The 20,429-nt window shown below is 43.7% G+C and overlaps 1 protein-coding gene across 2 annotated transcripts in view; it reads left to right on the top strand.

Annotated features, from left to right (window-relative positions):
• LOC133130480 (neuronal PAS domain-containing protein 3) overlaps window positions 1-20,429 on the top strand; it is a 314,893-nt gene that overhangs the window by 239,575 nt on the left and 54,889 nt on the right. For both annotated transcript variants that reach the window (XM_061245099.1, XM_061245107.1), the window contains exon 6: window positions 11,552-11,726. In XM_061245099.1, the coding sequence (XP_061101083.1) occupies window positions 11,552-11,726 (175 nt within the window). The remainder of the gene's footprint in view (window positions 1-11,551; window positions 11,727-20,429) is intronic.

The following is a 20,429-nucleotide window of genomic DNA, read 5'->3' on the forward strand; positions in this document are numbered from 1 at the left end:
CAAATAGATTATGATATCACTTATCTCAGCGCTGTTCTGGCTAATTACATTTATTGATTAATGGGTTATGGGGTTCACAGCATCATCGCCTGTGAGGACAGCAACAGCCCTTGAGTGTTCAGACGGAAATAACCAAAATTCCAAAACTGTACAGAACGGCTTGCAAACGCGAAGCTAGCACTTCAGAAACACCCCATTAGCCATGATCTGTTTGTCCTCTTTTTTTTGCTTGGAAAAGAGCTTTAAGGCTGTTGGCAATTCTATAAGGCTTCTGTTCTAGAACATTCTCTAAAATTATGATGTCTCACTGTATTTATTCATAAGTCCCCTTTACCAGGTGCATGGTGGGAACTTGCTTCACATTTGCGGCTGTCTGTTGCGAAGGCATTCAAGTGTATGCCATGTCCACCATTGTGAGTCGCTCTAGGCAAGACCATCTGCTGAGCAGACAATTGGTTGGATGAATGAATAAATTAATATGTATATAGTTAGATATACCGATACATAAACAATTCAACGAGGCACAATTAGAAGTGGGATCGTGAATGCCCTCCGCTGTATTTTACGGGAGATTTTCTGAGCCACTGGTCCTTCACGGTTATGCAGATTCATGCAAATGAGAGGCTGCATGACCGTGCCAGCTTGAGCTGGGGTCCCAGGTGATACAACAGGAAGTGACACGTGCCCTTGCCCCCGTGGTACCCAGCGACCGGAGGATGGGCGGAGAGGCGGTTCACCACCGTCAAGGGCGAACCGGGCCAGGTGTGGTCTGGCTACCTGGCTTTGTCATGTGGTCTCATCTCTGCTTCGCCATTGGTTCCCTGACTCCCCTGTCATGTCTGGCTCTGCAGCCATACAGTCACTATGAACTGCAAAAACCAAAAATAAATCAGTCTTAACACATTTTAGTCTTATATTTAATCTTATTTCTGTTACTTTTCTGCTAAAATATTTCCAGTGAGGCGGGACCGTTTTATTCGTTTCAATATTTGTTTCAATGGGGTAAGAAATGTTCACTTGTCAAGCAAAAAGTAACTTAGAACAAGCTAATATGTTCTACTTGAGACAAAACAATAAGATATTGGGCCAGTTTCACAGACACTGTCGAAGCCCAGTCCGAGATTGAATTCAATTTTGAATGGAGATTCTCCATGCAATTCAATTTAGTCGAAGCTTTTTTTTATTTGTGTCTGTGAAACTGCCCATAAAGTCTCATTACAAGACTGAAACACTTAAGACTTTTTTTGCAGTGTGTTGCGATATTATGGAGGAATGGGTTGATTTATTTCGAGATTCACAAGGGGCGATACAGTATGTTATCCTGTAACCTCGTCATGCCAAGAGCAAGAAAAAGAAAATGGTGGAGATTAGGCAGCCAACACTCTCCCCCGGTCAGCCTCACAACAAATACAGATTTGTGTAATTTGAATCCACCGGCGGGGTACCCCTGTGTTTCTCTGCTCCCGCCAAGGACGGTTTGACTACAGGCAGGCGGCTTAAACGGAGGGTTGATGGAAGCTGCGCTAAGTGCCATTTCTCATAGAGCCAACAGACCGAGCGCATCTCCGATCCCGTCTGCTCAGATCTGAGCTCACCGCTACATAATTCCCCAGGTGAAGCTGCTTCTGTGGAAAAATGGACGCCGTTCAGAACAGAATTGAAAAGTTGGCCCTTTTGTCACGTCGCCATTTCTGCGAGTCCCGTGAACGGTACCTTTGCCATCAGCGGCGTACCGGATACTGAAATGGAGGTCCTCAGTTTGATTATACCCCATTTTCCGCGTTGGAAAGGAAACACCTTCAGTGCTTAGACGGTTGACGGGTTTCGCTTGGCGAACAAATGGAATTGTTTCAGGGCTTGATTGCCTACCAAATTATACTTGATTTTTTAACCTTAAATCAGTTATTTAGTACACACACAATAAATAAAAAAAACATTTGGCTGGTTGATTTCTACTTTAAATGAAGCCAGACATTTCAAATTGTATAAAGATGTATAATTACTGGAAATTTCATTTGGCACGTAAGAGGAAATAAGGGAGAATGAGAGTACTGTGGGAGGTTATAAAGTGTTCATTTTGTTTTGTTTTGCCAAAAGCCTTGTCTAAAACTATAATTATAGCCTACACTCATAGATTTTAATTTTATTTCTCTCATTTTTAGAGCATGGTGTACTGTTTGGAACCGGTTTGTGACACTTGGGTTCTTGTTGATGATAGACTGCTTGAATTGGAAGGGAAAACCTCTATTGCTTCCTGTCCAGAATGAGTCAGCTGGGGTCAGCCTCTCTTCTTCTATGTTTGTGAGCTTAGGGCTACAGCACATGCGCCACGCCCAACTGCCACCCCACTCTCTGACATCCACACACAAAACAGCTATCCTATTTCAGCAGAGAATGTATTCTTGGGAAATTCATCTCAAAATTCTGTTTAGGTATACATTCAATAAGTTCTCATTCCACCCCCCTTAGACAAAAACACAAGCACACACACATACACTCCTAAATTTATACTCCAGGAACAACCTAATCAACACTGCCCTCTACTTTCAACGGAATTATACAAATAGGACAGAGAAATATTTTGTGTGAAGGTGTGTGTCAGTGTGTGTGCACACGTATGCGTATGCGTATGCGCGTGTATGTTTTTTTCCCCCCTCTCCGTCTGTTCAATAATTCATCGATTGGGGCACAGCAGGGAAAAGACAGAGATTTATGGCCTGTGATTGTGTCATGTCTGGTTATATCATGTCGATGGAGGGAAAATTGACCACAACTACAAAAGGCTATTTCTGATTTTGTTTGATCACCATGGGAACTCATCAGAGCTGAGGAGGCAGGGGGAGGCGCTGGGAGAGGCTGGGGGGGGGCGCGGGGCGTCGAGGGGTTGGGGGGAAGGCGGCCGCGGTTTCATTAAGGGATCATTGCGGCCCCCCGCTGCGTCCCGTCTTCATTTTCTCCCCCCCCCCCCGAACTCCCCCCGGCGCGTCCCACATTCCCCATTCCGCACCAGCCGCTCCGATTAATATGAAACCGTTAGGAGAAAATGAGAGTTTATTGATTTGTTTTAAGGCGCGCGTGTTTCTTAGCCGCCGACCGTTATTCAGATTCACAGAGGACCGATAGATAAGTGATTTCAATAAGGAGACAGAGAGCGATGCGGCCAGAGCTCCGGCTAAGGGGAGCATCGAGGCTGGCACGTTTAATCTCTCTTACTGAGGGCTAATCATTACTTTCTCTCTCTCTCTCTCTCTTTTTTTTGTTTTGCAGGTGATTTCATTTGGGTTAGGGAGTGTAGTTGCCGGTGGGGGGGGGGGGGGGTGTTTGACAGAATGAGAAACCACAATGGTAATGTCCCAGGGAGAGAGAGGGGGGGGGGGGGGGAGTGAAATTACCTCCCCACCCCATGACACTTCCTCTTTATGGAAAAGCAGTGGGATGTGACCGGAGGGGATGGGGGTTATTGCCTCCACAGATTCCTCCTCAGGCCTGATTTTCATTTGTAAGGTGGCCAGTGATCTGCAGCGAGGGCCCAGCCGGCCGCAGTCGGAGGGGCCCCTCTCAGCCGCGGGTCGCCGGGGTCAGGCCGCGCCAATCGCGCCGTTCGGCTCATTCCAGCCCCGGGAGCGCCGCCCCGCATATTGCTACTGTACCGAATCTCTTCGCCGTCGGGGGAACCCTGTCAGCCGGGCGGCCCGTTTCCTTCAGGATGTTGCACGGATGTGCACAGGCGCGCGTATATTTAGACTCCAGACAGGATGTGGATAATGTTTTCGGTGTATGAAGTGTGTGTAAAACTATTCTAATAACCGTGGTTGTTTTGAATGCTGTGGTCGATACGGTTATTGAAAGCATAGGTTGAAATAGTTTAAACATATCTCTGTTTGCAGTGAAATACCGTGTATGTAGAATATGTGTACAGAGAGGCGGTGGTGTTTTACAAATATTTATTTCAGATTAGTGTGAAACTTTCTTTTTAATCTATGTTATGCGAAGGGGCTATTCATTATGGCTCAACAGTAATTGAATAATTATTAATAAATAATAAGTGCTTCAATTCAAATTCAATTTGAACCTCTTGCTTCTGCTCAAACCCCCCACCCCCACAAAAAGAAATGGGCCGGTCCGTAACGTAACAGTGCTTCCTCACTGTCACTTGTATTTTTTGTAAACCCGCGTCTCCGGTGTGAGCGCTTCTAAATCGCACCGCCATTTAAAAAACGATAGAACACGGCGGGAATCGAGTGGAATCCTTTACGATTGATAAAATATTTGGACTGGAAGCCGCTAGGAAGTGTCAAGCGGCGTCTTCGTCGGGCGGGTTAAGCAGCCCGCGTGCAGCGAGTGCCATTTCGCCGGCTCCTCTGTGAGTTGGCTTTTGGTCTTTGCTGTCACCAGTTCTGAAGGTTGAAGAGAAAAGCGGTGTCAGAAAGCTGATTGGTAGCGCAGAATTTTCTGAGACAATCTGAATCTCATATTCAGCTTCTTTGCCACAGTGGATTAAGATGATCTAAGGGGGCTTTGAGCGCTCGATAAAAATCAGGCCATGGAGAAGAAGTGCAGAGGGAGAAATTTGACCCTTTTTGTCCTTCGAAGTTAATTGTTAAAGTTCCCCCCCCACCCTCCTCCTTGCTCCCCCCTCCCCCCCCGCCCACTCCACCCTCAGTTGCCTGTGCTTTATTCTGAAGTGGGCTCATTTTGTTTAAGAATTTATGGATTTTTTTTCCCCTTCTTCTTGCATGGAAATGCAAATGGACGAGCCCAAAAAAGCTTTAAGTTTCTTGAGAGCTGCTCTTGTCATCTCTTGCATGTGATTGTTTCTGTCAAAGATGATTTTAGGAAAGCTTTATTAAGTTTCCACTTCAATAAAGGAATGGCAAATATGAAAATTAAGACACCATTGTCCTCAAGTGTCTCCATTGTCCAGTGATTTCTCTCTTTTGCCGCCCATTCTCTTTTTGAATCATAAATGTCCAAAATTGACATTGTTCTGCTCTATACTAATTGCACATCTGTCTTTATATAGAACCTAACCGGTCCTTTTCTATGACACTGTATTTTTAAATCTTTGTGGCGTGAGTCGTTTCTTACTATGAATTCACCCGAGGTGGTAAACTAGTAGCACAACCAATGATTGGTGCAAAGCAAATATCATGACCAACCATTGGTCGTGTCATTGGTTTTGTGTGCACTAAAAGGTTTTGCGCACGCTAAAGATCTTGGCCCAATGAACGTATTTGTAAAGATATTTGCAAGGCAGAAATGAGCGAGAAGTGGATTTGCTTGCTTCTATGCTTACGCGTCTGCGTGTCACTTCCTCCGGCCGAAGATATGCGCTCCTGGAATCCGCGCACGCTAGGGTATCCGGGAGCGTATATCAAGACCCAACATCCAGTCCTCTTCCCATGATGCACCTCCTTACACTCAGAGGAGCGACAGGCTTTGGTTGGAGGGAGGCAGATTAAGGCGGAGTGGAGAAGTGGCACAATGTGGTATTAGAGCGGCGCGGAGAGAGAGAGAGCCCGTCTGCTCCTCCAGTAAATCTGGGCCTCGTCCCCGTCACAGCCCAGTAAATGGTTACTGTAATCTGAGCCCTGTAACACTCGAGTGGCCCGGGGAACGCTCCCTGCACTTAATAGTTGAGTGGTGATATATAGTGCACTGCCAAAGCGAAAAAGGAACGAAGACGGCTTTACCAACAGATAGGGTGTGTGTGTGTGTGTGGGGGGGGGTGTGTGTGTGCAGTTATTGGGCAAGATGGCGTGCATAAGGCGAGCAGCAGAACGGAGGAATGGCTCGCCACACAGGGAGTGTTTGTTTGGGTTTCCGGGATAGCGCTACGTCGCTCCATCACTGCCCCAGGCTGGACGCCGTCCAAGTCGTTCATCATTGCTACGCCAAAGAGTGCGTCGGCATGGAAACTTTCCAGAGCCTTTTAAGCCCCCACCCCCCACCCCCCCAGAATGCATTTGGTTATTAGACAAATGAAGTAAAGGCTTCGCCCGCTTCATTCTCATTCTTGGCGGCGTGCTTTTATCATAAGGCGAGATAGTCATTAATTTACAGAATCAACGCTGGGAACATCTTTTGTGATCTCATATTAAATTTTCCCCACCGAATCCGCCCCTTGGCAAAAATTACTCACATCGTTAAAAAATATTTAATTAGGCTGTAGTTTATACGCGGCTCACTGGGGAGATGTCATTTGCATGAGGCGGGTGGCTCTTTTTGTTGGTGAGGGAGATTGGATGTGAGTGGGGTTCAGCGGGTCAGAGCCTCAGCCAAGGACTCCCATTTGCCAAGGTCAGGCAGGTACCGGGGCACTCCCTCGGGTGCTGCCGCAGAGAAGACAGCCCCAAATTGTCCTTAATTACCGGCTTCCTTAAAAACAGCGGTTTGTTTTTGTTTGAGAGAACCCCCAACGGGCCAAGCTGCCCCCCCTCCTACCCAAACACAAAAACACACACACACACACACACACACACACACCACTCTCACCACCTCTGTGTTTATTGTATTCACCACATGCTTCCCCACAGTTGTTGAACAGATAGCTGGAGACAGAGAAAGGTTATGCACTGGGGTCCTCACAATTACTGTAGATATTCCACAGAAAAGCCTGTTCTGATACCAGTCACACTTGCCCTGTTGTAAGGACCCTATCCACGAAATGCCGGTTTTTTGTTTTTTTTAACTGTTACCCTTTACAGTTCAGGCCATTGGCAGCAATGTCATTTACGTAGGATTACAGGGTCATTACCAGCACTAGTTTATCCAGCCACCCCCCTTTCCTGACAGCTGTTGGTGGAATAAGTATTTAATTGCACGGGGCAGATCAACACCGTTTAATGGCACAAGGTAACCAAAAGTGGTTTACAAGGCCAATTTTTTGTATGTGTCTTAATGACTGATTCATAACAGAGTAATTGCTGAAGGTTATTCATGCCTTACACAAGGAGCAATTTGCAAAAAGGAGGGGGGGTGGGTGAAAATTCAATGAAAAAACGGAGCCTTCTCTTTTTTACGGAAAAGCCAATGTGCCAAGTGTTATCAATTGAGAGCAGCGAAACACAAATCATTAATATAATGGTAATTATATGCTATCAAACTTATAATATTCCATTCAGCTAATGTTATGTGCAATAATTAATTAATTCTGAAGCCTAGAGCCAACATTAGTTTTTTTAACACTGCTTTATGAAGAGGTGACAGTATTTTAACATCGGGGTGCGGAGTGTGGCGCGCACAGCGAGAATTTGTCGAATTCTTTCTCCTCTTCTGATCTGTTCGTATTTGTATTCTTCAGCTGTCAGCGGTGAAGTTTAACTGTCTGCTCTTTTACATTCTCCTCCTGCCTGTATTTCTGTAGTTTAATAAGTAAATATTGGAGACGTTGCTTCGCTTTTATAAATTATATTTTTTTTATTCCAGGTTGACATTGAACTTGTACAGAACTTGCACAGCGCAAACAAATCCAAAGTGCTTCACTTCATTTAGTTGATGCGGGCCTTTTGACGCGGGTCATGTTTGATCTATCCGCAGTGCCTTTAATACCATTCTGTTTCAGAATCTTTTTTTACACCCGGCGTGTCTTTCGCTCGTTACCCTAACTGGCTGCGATAAGGCAAAGGAGTGAGATTTGAAAAGCAGCTGAAGTGTTAAGAACAGGGCTTATTTGACATTCGAGAGGCTGTGTCGTTTCCTCAGCCATTTTATTAAGCGAGCAAACCCGCTAAAGTTCTCTGCACAGCGCGAGCGCGTTGTCGTTCGGAACGGGTCCCGGGAATCAGCCGCGCTGATGTCAAGGCCCAATTTCCTCGCCATGGTTACCAACAGGTTAAACACGGGAGCAAGGGGCCGTAAGTTCCGTCGACATCCGCTCCATGCCTGGGAATAATTTTGTCATAACAAGGACGACCGTTGGTGGAGGAGCGCATCGCCTTTCAATAGAAGAAGAAATCGACCAACCCTCCGAGGACAGGGGCAATCGACGAAGCGGCGAAAAATGACATCCTGTTCCGGTCGAGATGTGGCGGGAGTACAGTAAAATCACTATCTTCCAGCTCCCGCGAACTTGGGCGAAAGGGGGGGGGCAGGGGTGGTGTTGGGGCGGTCGGGGGGGAAGACAGGCAGCAAAACTGTCCGTCAAGTGATGAAATTTGACAGTGGGGATTATAGCTTTGATGGACCAGAACAGCTAATAGAAGAAGCTGACATTTTTGAAAAAAAACCCTGCTAATTAAGGTTTTCCTTCCCTTTGAAAATGAAAATAAAGTCTTGTCCTGCAGTTTTTTTTTTCTTCATTTTCTTCTTCTTCTTCTTTCTGGTCGGAGAATCAGGTGTTTTCATTAATATGTGCCAGTCAGTCTTAATAAGGAGGGAGGGCACGGGGGAGTTATTATTGAGTGACCTTCTACAAAATAAGCATGTTTCTGAGAGCTGTGAGGGGGCCATGGAGCTGGCGAAAGCCCGCTCATTTACAATGCAAAACCCGCCGCCGAAAATCCAAGTGTCCTTTCCGCAATCACAGAGAAATAATCCACCCCTCTCATGTAGCGCACAACACCGCCACTTTAGCCCATCCGCCGCCGCACAATGAATATTAGGATATTATTTCCCCACGCCATTGTCCCCCCCCATCGCTGCATCGCGGAGATTAAGGGAGCGGGGCGGGGTGCCGTCGAGCCCACTCGTGTCGGAAAAAAGTCGGCTCGTTCGGAGACTGTTAAAATAGTCGTCCGTCGTGTTCATGAATTATAATAGACACAAAAGGTTTGTCTTGGTGGCCTGCGAGAGGGAGATAGCTTTGCCGTTTCATCCACCCCCCCCCCCCCCTTCTGAAATAGATTTTTAAAGCACTTTGTGTAATGTATTCACAGCAATGGCACATTGAGACGGCAGGAGTGCTGCCTTTTCTTTTTTTTTTGTATTATTATTATTCCGGTTTAATCCAATTATGAATTTGAATCACCGTCCCCTCTCTCTCCCTCTCTGGTAATCCGTGGTAGAATGTTGCTCTCGAGGTTAAAGACGCTGATGTAAGATGATCTGCTTTTTTGGAAAAGAAATAAAGGCAATTGTGCGGTACCTTTTGTCTGATTGCGGATTCAACAGTCTGTAATCTGGTCGTTAGAGGAATCTTTCCCACCCCCTCTTTACGGAAAAAAGAGAAAAAAACGCAGCATTCTCTGTCACTCCACTCCGGCCCATGAGACAAAGCCAGCCAGTCTGTCTTGTGAAGAAAAAGCGCTGAAAGAATTATTATGGATTCTTATTTGTGTTGTCTCCTCTCCTTTCTGTTGACTGCAAATAGAAAGATGCCTCTATAGTGTCAAGACGACGCTAAGAAAGGTCTCAAATGTGCAGTTATTTACATTTGTTGTGTACTGTTGTCTGTTGATGCTATTTTACCGTGTGTGAACAGCATTGTGGGAATAATGACAGAATCTAAACTGAGTGCTGGGTCTGTCCACAGCCTGCCAATGAGACAGAAGCCATTTGCACCATACTGAGATGTAGTTGTACAGGAGCCACAGGCTAGAGGCTGCATCGAACATACAGTATGAGCTACTGGAGCGTTAGCTTGTAGAGGGGAGGTAGCGTAACTTGCATACAGGTGCACTGTTTAATTATTGTTTAATTTGGATTTCTCTGTGTGAAAGATTTTGTTAACATTGTGAAATCTCTGTGGAAGAAAAAGCAGACGGATTCCAGTCTGTACTGCTTTTTTCCAATTGATCTTTTTTAAATTGATTTATATTTGTTTCAGTGTTCTCAGTAGATTCCGCCAGACATTCCTCCCAAAGAAGTGCTCTGGGGTGCTAGACAGCCTTGCTAGTGTTTTGATTTTGATTTTGATTGATACCATATCAGTCTCAAGTACTTTGAATGTATAAATAGTGCGGCTGCATAATTTATTCAAATTTAGACAAGGTTTTGACACGTACTGTATGTTGTGATGATTCCGATGCTTTTTTTGGGCAATTTTCTATTTGAATAGATAACAGGTGCCGGTGAAAAATTTTCGCATTTTGATATTATGTGACACGCAACAGTACCAGTAAGCCAAGTCCAATAATTATTTAATTTCTTGATTATTGTTTCTGCTCTGAGAAGTAATTTATGAAGGACTAAATTGCTGAGAGGGATTTGACATTAAAGGGATTATTCCCATGTAATCCCTGTGTCCCTGCAGACCCAGAATGATCATAGCATGACCAAACACCGCTAAAGGAAATGTAGTGCAACGCGATTGTGTATTCAAGGGGATCCAAACCAGGCGCATCCAAACTTGGGATGCATTATCATTAACTTACCCCGCTGTCTTTTCCTTGTTATCCCCAATTAACTACAGCAAATCCTTTTTTGTCTCGTCCAGGGAAATGAGACTGTTTAGAGGTCCTTTTTGTTGTGGCATTTAGGCTGGCAGGAGGAGAGGCTTTTGGGCATTCTGGCTGTGCTGACATGTGCAGGATGCTGCCTCATTGAGTTCTCATGGGGGGGTGGTGGGGTGGGTTGGGGATGGGGGTTCAGGTCACGGTTCAGCCACAGAGGAAAAGAAATCACCTGTTTCTGACACCGGCTGCAAGGGAGGCACGTCCTCTACTTTTCATTTTTTTCCTCCGCAAACGTTAAGATTCAGAGAGGCCTGTCCTTGTCTCGCGGAAGGGCAGAGGTCATTTTAATGATGGTGTACAAACCACCTTCCCATCACCTACATTATTCTCCGGATTAACTTCTTTCTAAAGACAAAATAAAAGCGTTAAACGTTTGAGATTTGTTAATGAAATAATAAATGAAAGTACATACTTTTTACACTCGGTAGCCAAGTGATACCAAGGATACCAACAGCCCCAGATGATGTCATTGCATGTGGGTCATTCCATGCCAACTTGAGGATGTTGGATTCTTCTCTTTTGCTGTGAGTTGGGATGATGATGATGAGATTTAAGATTCTTAACATTTTTAATATACTCCATTTTGTTTTGCTGGTATTGCCATTGACAGTTTGCCAGGTGTCACAATTAGGAATTGGTTAAAAAAGGGCATATCTAGTATTTGGCTGTAGAAATACTTGCATGCTTTGAGATGTTAATTATACATTCAAAATGACTTCTAGATTCAAATTTTCAAAGATTTAGGGCTTTTTCTTACAAAGATAATGGACCTTGACAAGTTTTTCATTGCGACACCCAGCCATCTTTAAATTGCTGTACATGTATGAAGCCCTAATTTTCGGGATTTCAAAATCTTACCTTTATCTACCAACACACAGAAAAATAAAAAACGGTGCAACCTCCTATCATTGGCACGCAATGGCCCTACTACATTTGTGTTACAAATACACAATGTATGTGTTACAAAAGGACACATTTTGACAGACTGTTGAAAGTAACACAGATTGTTTTCACTAAATGGACATGGACGTCGGTTTTGAGAGTGCGATGGAGGTATTTCAGCCATTACATGCCCAGTAGGGCGTAATCATACGGACGATGACGTGGTGATGTTTGCTGATAGATGCACTGACTACGTTTCCCACCTCCCCCTGCAGGTGGAGCTGACGGGCAGCAGCGTGTTCGACTATGTCCACCCCGGCGACCACGTGGAGATGGCCGAACAGCTGGGCATGAAGCTGCCTCCGGGCCGAGGCCTGCTCTCCCAAGGCACCACCGAGGACGGAGCCAGCTCCGCGTCTTCATCCTCACAATCCGAAACCCCAGAGCCAGGTGGGCGCCGCCATTTTCTTTATTTGAGAGGGGGGTTCAGGGGAGAGGGAGAGGGTGGGACCTTCTTATCCCTTAATCCTTAATTACTGAGAACACATGGTGGACTCAATCAGCAAGGTTTTCAAGGTGAAGCAAGGTGAAATGGACACTTTTTTATTATTTGTACGTTTTATTGTTTGTGATGTTGTGTCTGAAGAATTCTCTTTGAACGTGATTTTCAAGGTCTTGTTTATTTATACATATTTAAAGAATTTGTCAAAAAAATCTATAGCATATATTTTTTGTAAATCTTACATTTTTACAAAATGTACTGTGCCACAGTTACAGGTAAAAGAAAAACCTCAAAACAAAACAAAGTTTTCCTTAGAATAGCCAAAAGCCAATTGGTTCAAGTGCAGGCCAATGCAATCTGGAATCTTGAATACAGATCAAATTGTTTTCCTGTTTCTAACCAGGTTATTTTAAAAATGTTTGGTAAACATATGAAATGTTTCAAGATGATAAATAAAGGCTCAGTTATACAGCTTGCAGGGCACTTGGAAATGGATGATGACAATTACAACAGCATTGCTAGATTACAATATTTCTTTGTGCTGCTTTTGCCAATGAATACACAGGCTATCTGATGATTAGAATTGGCATATACTACTGTATTTTGGCTTACTCTCAAACCGGCAAAATCTGGTCCGGTGGGGATTTTTGTTGGAATCGTGAAGCATTCTCCGTCGTGATTGGAGGAGTTGCGCGGAAGGGAGGGGTTTTGTGACACGACATGCCTGAAGTGCGTCCTGGGTAGATCTCCGAACTCTCCACGGAGGGGAAGCAGGGCTGGGGAGGCCGTACTGTAACACAGGCTTACCAAGCCTCTGAATTTAATTAGAGGAATTGTGTAGAGGAAATGAAAAGAGGTGACATTCCTCATTGGAATTCCTTTCAGGCCTGTTATAGACTTTGCCTTCCAAATGTTCCCATTTTCATTGTGTTGTACTGATGATAATTTAAGTATTAGGGGAAAATCCATTTATAAATTAAACAAAATGACTTGATATCCATCAGTCCCTTAGTTCATCAAGCTGTTCAAACAGGAGGAAGATTGGCTGTTCGGCCCGGGTCTTCGGAGAGCCCGGGTAATTAGATCTGCGAAGGATTTATTCTTTGCTGATTGGGGCTTTAAATTAATTGAAGTTCCACATTTGTGGTTTTGTCCTTTTCTGGCTTTTTTCCCCCCCTCCTTTTTTTTTTCTGGTGGAGATATTTCACACTGGCAGTGTGGAAGAGTGACAGGCCGGCCTCGCGAGCGGTTCCCAATGTTAATTTCTTGGCGAGAGAGGAAGAATCTAATGAGCGGACGCTCCTGACATTGAGATTTATTTGTGTACACAGAGACTCATTATGAATCTGCTGTAGTATCACACAAAGGGCACCGAACACGTTCGCACCTCTGAGACTTCCCAGGTTTTTTTTCTCTCCCTTTCCCCCTCCTCATGCGTCTGAGTAAAAGCAGAAAGGGGGTGGGGGGGGCGGGTGGAACGGGCCCCCCTGTTAAAGCGACGAGCGTTGGCCTCCGAATCACTGGCCCGTCTTTATCGCAAGTCCCTTTCACCGATGACGTCTGTCAGGTGTCGTTTCGTCAGCCCCTCCTGGAGGGGTGTTGCATTTGTAACACTTTATTTTAAATACATGCGCGCCAAGTACTTGTGCATGTGTACACTATATATTATATGTGTGTGTGTGCTTGCCTGCATATGTGTATATGTACATGTTCATACATGTACATATTAATTTGCGTAGACTAGGCTGTTACACCAACAAAGAAGAATGCGGAGGACCTACAGGGAAAGTGACCAGACACGGCTAGACTTATTTTTTCATATTTGCACATTTTGACACGTAATGGATTTATAGCTGAATGATAGATGAGTATTTCCAGATTTGCGCCTTATCTCATTTTTGACCAAAATCAAATTTGACAGTTCAAAGTTTTTTCAGGATTCTGTGAAGTTGAGAACTGTGCAAAGGTACTCATATATAAACATCTGAGCCCACCAAGCCAAAAGCCTTCCGACACCTTTTGAGAACCCTGAGATCTTCTAAATTAGTTAGTTAGTTGTTAGTTTGTTATTACTGGTTATTTTGCTCAATGATCCCTTTCTCTCTCCTTCACTATTGTATTCTCTCAACTTAATATACATTCAGTGAGCACTTTATTAGGTATTTATTAGACTAATTTTTTGGTCTTATTGGTCTAAAAAATGCTGCTTATTCTGCTGCTGTAGCCTATCCACTTAGCGGTTTGGCCAGTTGTGTGTTCAAAGATGCTCTTCCGCATACCACTGTTGTAATGTGTGGTTACTTGTGTTACTGTTACCTTCCTGTCAGCTTCAACCAATCTGGCCCTTCTCCTCTGACCTCTCATTAACAAGGCATTTCTGTCTGCGGAACTTCTGCTCGCTGGATTTTTTTTTGTTCTTCATACCATTCTCTGCAAACTCTAGAGACTGTTGTGCGTGAAAATCACATGAGATCAGCCGTTTTTGTGATACTCAAACTACCCTGTCTGGCGCCAACAATCATTCCACAGTCAAGTCACTTAGATCACATTTCTTTCCCATTCTGACATTTGGTCTGAACAACAGCTGAACCTCTTCACCCCGTTTGCATACTTTTATGTATGTAGTAGCTGGCACATGATTGGCGGATAAAATATTTTCATTAAGAAGCTGGTGTACAGGTCTACCTAATAAACTGCTCACTTGTATATACATATATACAGCAATTTATTAGGTAGACCTGTACACCAGCTTGTTAAGACAAGTTATACTTCTTATACATAGTTATGCTTGTTATACATGGTCCTCCCATTTTAGGGCACCATAATATTTGGGACACAGCAATGTTATGTAAATGAAAGTAGTTTGAAATGTTTAGTATTGTTGCATATCCTTTGCATACAATGACTGCTTGAAGTCATTTTTGCGGCTAACCTGTGGTTTAGTCTTGCAGTGTAGCCTCTGTATTTCTGTTGTTCTGCAGACAGTGGTCATTGACAAATCTACACCTGGCTGGAGAGTGTTTCTGATCTGTCGTATAGGTGTTTGGGGACTTTTTTTTATTATGGGGAGAATTATTCTGCCATCAGCTGTGGAGGTCTTCTTTGGCCTGCCAGTCCCTTTGTCATTAGTAAGCTCGCCAGGGCTCTCTTTCTTCTTAATTTTATTCCAAACGGTTGATTTTGGTAAGCCTAATGTTTGGCCAATGTCTCTAACCGTGTTATTCTTGTTTCTCAGTCTCATAATGGCTTCTTTGACTTTCATTGGCACAACTTTGGTCCTCATGTAGATAAACAGCAAAAGTAGTTTCCAAAGACGATAGGAAAGACTAGGTGCTGAGAGCTCTCCTATACCTGCATTAAAGAGGCAATTAAACACCTGAACAATTGCAAACACCTGTGAAGCCATATGTCCCAAATATTATGGTGCCCTGAAATGGGGGGCTATGTATGTGTATTTGTGTGACAGCCAATTTCACGTGAATGAATGTTTATGTAGGCTTTCATCTTCATTTTGTAGAACTATATCTTGGGTCATAATTTGCATGTCTTAATGCTGAATTCAGAGTAAAAATATTGTTTTTAAGCTATTAAACGCAAGATTTCAAAGTGAAAGTAACACAGGAGTTTGGAGGCTAGCCAGCTTGTCACCAGTCACATACAACCACATCAGCTGTATTTGTGGCTACATGTTCATGTATTTTCTTTCATGGTCAGTATGTGTTAATGTCAGGAGTAAATATTCAGAGTAAAGATATAGTTTTAAAGGGTTTATACATAAGATGACAACCCCCACAGTTTTGTTAGTCCAGTGTCGGTTGTCTGCCAGCCTCACGTAACTCTTGCTACAAAACTTTGAAGCCGTTTTTCTCAAAAACCTAGTTCGGTGGCACTCAGAATGAAACAGGACACAACTCCCTTGATATCTGGAGTAGAGAGATAACTTTGGTATCTCTCTACTTTAACTTTACATTCTATTTCATTTTCTACAACTCAAAATACGTTTTGGGCTCAATACGACTGATTTTCATAGAGCATGCCACATGTATCTGTGTCTATATATTATATGTGTATGTGTGCCTGCGTGTTTGTGTGTGTGTGCTTGCGTGTGTGTGTGTCTGTGTGCACTGTATATGTATACATATATCAGTGTGTATATTGTGTATATTTGTGTGTGTGCAAATGTCTCTCTTTTCATTTTCCCCTCAAGGGCATGTCACATTTGTAATAAACCCATAAAGCCAGCTGTATTTCTCTTGAAGATACTAATCCTGGTGTTTGTCAACAAGTTGTCTTTGATGAAAATGAAAGTCAGCGGCATGGCTTGCATGCAGAGGCTGATAATAAAACAGACGGATGAGACGGAAGGGAAGACCGTCAGAATTTCGGAGGGGAGAAAAACATGCTTTTCAGAGTTTTAAAACTGACATTTTTGCACTTAATTCCCTGCAGCAGTTGTAAGGAGCCAAGTTTGGTTTTGTTTTGTTCTGTTTGTTTTGTTTCCTTCTTTACAAAGAGTGGGGGAGAAACAGGATTTATCAGAAAACTACAAAATGTTGCTGGCAATGTCTCTATTATGTGGCTACTTTACTGGATTATGGGATCACCTGTCAACATTTTTTTTGTAAACCAACAATAGATTTAGTCTCCTATTCTTATATTAATAACAAATTAGTAACATCATAGGTAGTTCATAGACATACTGTATTATGAGTGTATGTATAAGATGTTATGGCTATTCCATATCTTAACTTAATATAACTTCTAATGTTAAATTGAAGTCTCTGATGAATATGCAAATGAATATAACCAAGTTTAACAGTTTTGAAGGGCAATATTTAACCATTGAGTAATTTCAGCAAATTATGTCATTGCTTTAATTTCTGTGTAACTTTGTTATCTATCATGTCATTTTGTCACTTGAGTGAATGACACGGCAGAATTTTATCCACCATAGGCCACACACTTCCATTTGTATTGTTAATTCCATGCATGAAATTGGAACAAAAGCATAAAAAAGAAATGACAGCTAAAGATGCAGAGGCATTCAATAATGTGGGCCACCTGCAACCGCAAGTATGCACATATGCGTGTGTTGACTTATGGTGACTGCTCCTTTTTACTGCTATTAGTATTGTGTTCCTTAGCATTTGCAACACATTGTGCGCAAGGGCACATGCGCATTACTGCTCTATTAAACAAATGCTTTTTAAAATATTTAAACTTTTAGGGCAGAATAAGTCAGGTTATCGTCATGCCCTATTTATTTTTTCTTCCGAACCATCTTTTTTTAAATGCGGATTTAAGAGGTATTGTCTGGGTTGTCTTCACCTGTTTTGGTGCTGAAAGAGAGTGTGGGAATTGTCTGTGAAAATGTCCGTTGACTAAGCTTCTTGCTATGTCATTATGCTATCGCTCCTAGGAAAACAAAACCATCACCAGCAGCACAGCTGGTACATTACACTCTTCTTAAACACTCAAAACATTATGCTGTTTGTTTCAAATTAGGAAAATTGGGAGGTTTTGAAGCCTCTCCCTGCCGTTTCAGCCCGTGGGCACTAGGGTATGGGGAACAGGTTACCTCCATTGCTACCTTCCCTGTTTTGAATTTCAGAGGAACCCCTTGAAGTTTATTTTTAAAATCCAAAATGGGGTACTGTACATGTAAATTTCCCAGAGGCTAAAGGTGGGGAGTTTCTTTTTTGTGTGGCTGCTGTTGCACTTTGTCAAATTTGCATGACATTGTGCTGGGAGAATGCTGCCTAGCTCATAAAAACAGGCCCAGAGCAGGGAAGACATTAAGTACAAAAAATACTTTAGAATCTCCCAACTACAGAGCCACACATTTTAAATATTCCTCCGTATTTACAGTGCCTCATTTATGTATATTGACAGAGGCTAATCAGGAAAAGGCTATGTTTACAGAATATTCACACCGCAGGGCTGTTTGCATGTGTTTCATAAATACATGAATGAATACATTTATTTTTATATGTTTATCCAAAACCTCAATTTGACTTATTTAGAAAAGATCATTAATGTATCAGTTTCCCATCTACAGTTGGGCACAAAGTACATAATTATTACTTATACTTGTTTAAAACCACGTTCCTGTGAAGAGCTGAGAAGAAATATAAAAATAAAAAAAAACCAGATGGAGTCTTTTCTCCCTTTTTATTGCCGAGTCATTGCGATTATCGGAGAGCATTTTTCCCGATCGCGCAGGAAGCGCTCCGCCTAGTTCCATCACTCAAATTGTCGCCGCTCGAACAATATCATTATTCAGAATTACCCCGAAAAGCTGATAATTATTGTTAGGGCTCCCCTGCATCCGCACATTCATCACGGACCCCGGCGAGCTGGGCCCGGAGCGCGCTAAATGTCAGCGGAGGAGGAGGCCGATCGGCGGGCTTTGGCAGGAAGCGGGGGAGCTGGCCCGGGCCCCGTAGCAGCGGGCAGCGCGCAAACGTTAGCCTCGGGGCTGAGTGAGCTCGGCTCTCCCAGTAGGTGAGACCTTTGATTTCCGCCGATGCCTCTCTCGCCTTTAACAGGTGTCTGCGGCGCGTGACATTTTGAAATGCAAATGGAGCTCTTTTCCGGGAGGCTCCCGCTACCGACCGCTTGTCAGGCCGGAGTAACCCCTTCCCCTCCCTCGGCGGGGGGGGTGGAGAGGGGGGTACTCACCTGGGTATCTAACAGAGCATGCTTACTGGGGAGCGAGTTGGCTTGGCTGTTAGCGTCAGTACCAGACCTGGCCTTGCTTAACGGCCAAACAGCTGCATGCATGTCATTGTGGCTAAACTGGGGCTTGAACCACTAACCTTCTGGGTCCCAGTTAAGCACCTTAGCCGCTAGGACTTATTCTGCCGAGCCAAGATGGTCAGAAGGCGTGGTTTGCCATTTCTGACAGTATTTCATTGGTTCCAAAACACCAGACAAGCTCAGTAAAGCACAGACCCAGGCCTGATCAGCACAAACCGTTAAGCTGACTATAGCTGTATGCAGCTCATCGGACTTTTAGAATAGGAGTGTGTTTTCTCCAGTACCGGGCTTACAAGGAGGGAAAGCATCCAAAAAAATGGCTGTTTGTTTCATTCTAATCCTCCGAACGTCCTCCGTTTCCTCCGAACACACCGAGGGCCTGTGAAAAAGACACGGATTACCTTTTCATGTCTGTAAATGCACATGAAAGTGTGAATTCACAAACCGATCAGGAGACTTGCCGAAAAAGCCTTCCTTCTTTTTTGTTTTGTTTCTTTTTTTTTACGGTTTCCAGGGTTTGGGAGTCTCTCCGCGGACGGCACTGCTTTATTTTCCTATGTTTTCATCCTGGGAAACTGTGCACAGACTATTCCCTCCTAAGTTTAGTAAAGCAAAGCAAATCAAATGGAAAATCACTGACAAAACCATGGGGCCACTTGTAATAAAAAGATAAGACGGCATACTTCAGCTTTTTTTTAAGCGAGTTTATGGCAGAAATGTATTCCTAAATTAGAGAATTTGGCAAGGAAACCAGGGTTTGCAGAGACGATAGTCTATCTACCTGTTCATGGGGTGGTTGCCCACAAACTATTGACCATGGAGAGGGGGGTGTTGTAAAGTGTAGGTTGGGGGTGACTCTTGCACTACAATTTAATAAATACATCTGACAATGTCTGAACAATTGAATTAACATTGGGTTTGGATCCACCCCTAGAACTTACAGTTCAACACTAGACCATCTTTACAGACAATCGGTATTGTTATTAAGCTGTGTGAAAGGTGTCATCCCACCTCTCTCTTTCTCTCTCGCTCTCTCTCTATCTCTCTAACACACTCTCACACACACACACACACACACACAATTGCACTTACTGTACCAACATACATACGTATATTCAGAAATGCATGCAGGCATAAATAAACAACACATACACACACGCACACACACTTTACCATTTATGTTAATAAGGGTGGGGGGTGTGAGTGATGGCAGGACATTCCTCCTCCTCTCTCACCTCTCCAGTTGTGAAAAGTGAAAGCGAAACGGGTCACCGCTGCTTATGAATATGAAGCTGATCAAACATAACGTGAAAACCCTGCACACTCTTCATTAGCCACGCTAAAATCATATGGAAACGCTCAATAATTCATAATGCGCGCATAGACGCCTTTCATCAGATAGCGCCACGTTAGTAAAGCATTAATAAACATCTTCTCCGACACGCAGCCTTGTTGCAAACGATTACGGTGACGGTGTTTGCAGCAATAGCCGGGATGGAATAATATATGGGGTTAGCGTATCTCTCTCCTGAGGCCTCCGCGGAAGGGATGGCACGGCGCGGTACGGAGAAATACCGGCAGCCGCCATCTCAATCCATCACTTGACCGTGTTTTTTTTTTTTTTTTTTTTTACGGAGGAAAAGTAGATTGCCGTGCCTCACCTTGCTCCCGGATTTCCCCTGTTCCTCGTAACAGCGCAAAAACCCTGTGATTAAGGAAGCCCTTTTGGGTTACGGGGTGTAGCGCGCACGCCGTTTAGACCGCGAGCGTCTATTTTATTTATTTATTTATTTATCTATTTTACCTCTGCCCCTGCCGGATTCGGTGACTAGGAATGTGCGGAATTAGATAAAACTTTACTAGTGTCCCGCTGTGCTCTGTGTATATCTCGC

Source organism: Conger conger, chromosome 1 (genome assembly GCF_963514075.1).
Source record: "Conger conger chromosome 1, fConCon1.1, whole genome shotgun sequence".
Classification (NCBI taxonomy): domain Eukaryota; kingdom Metazoa; phylum Chordata; class Actinopteri; order Anguilliformes; family Congridae; genus Conger; species Conger conger.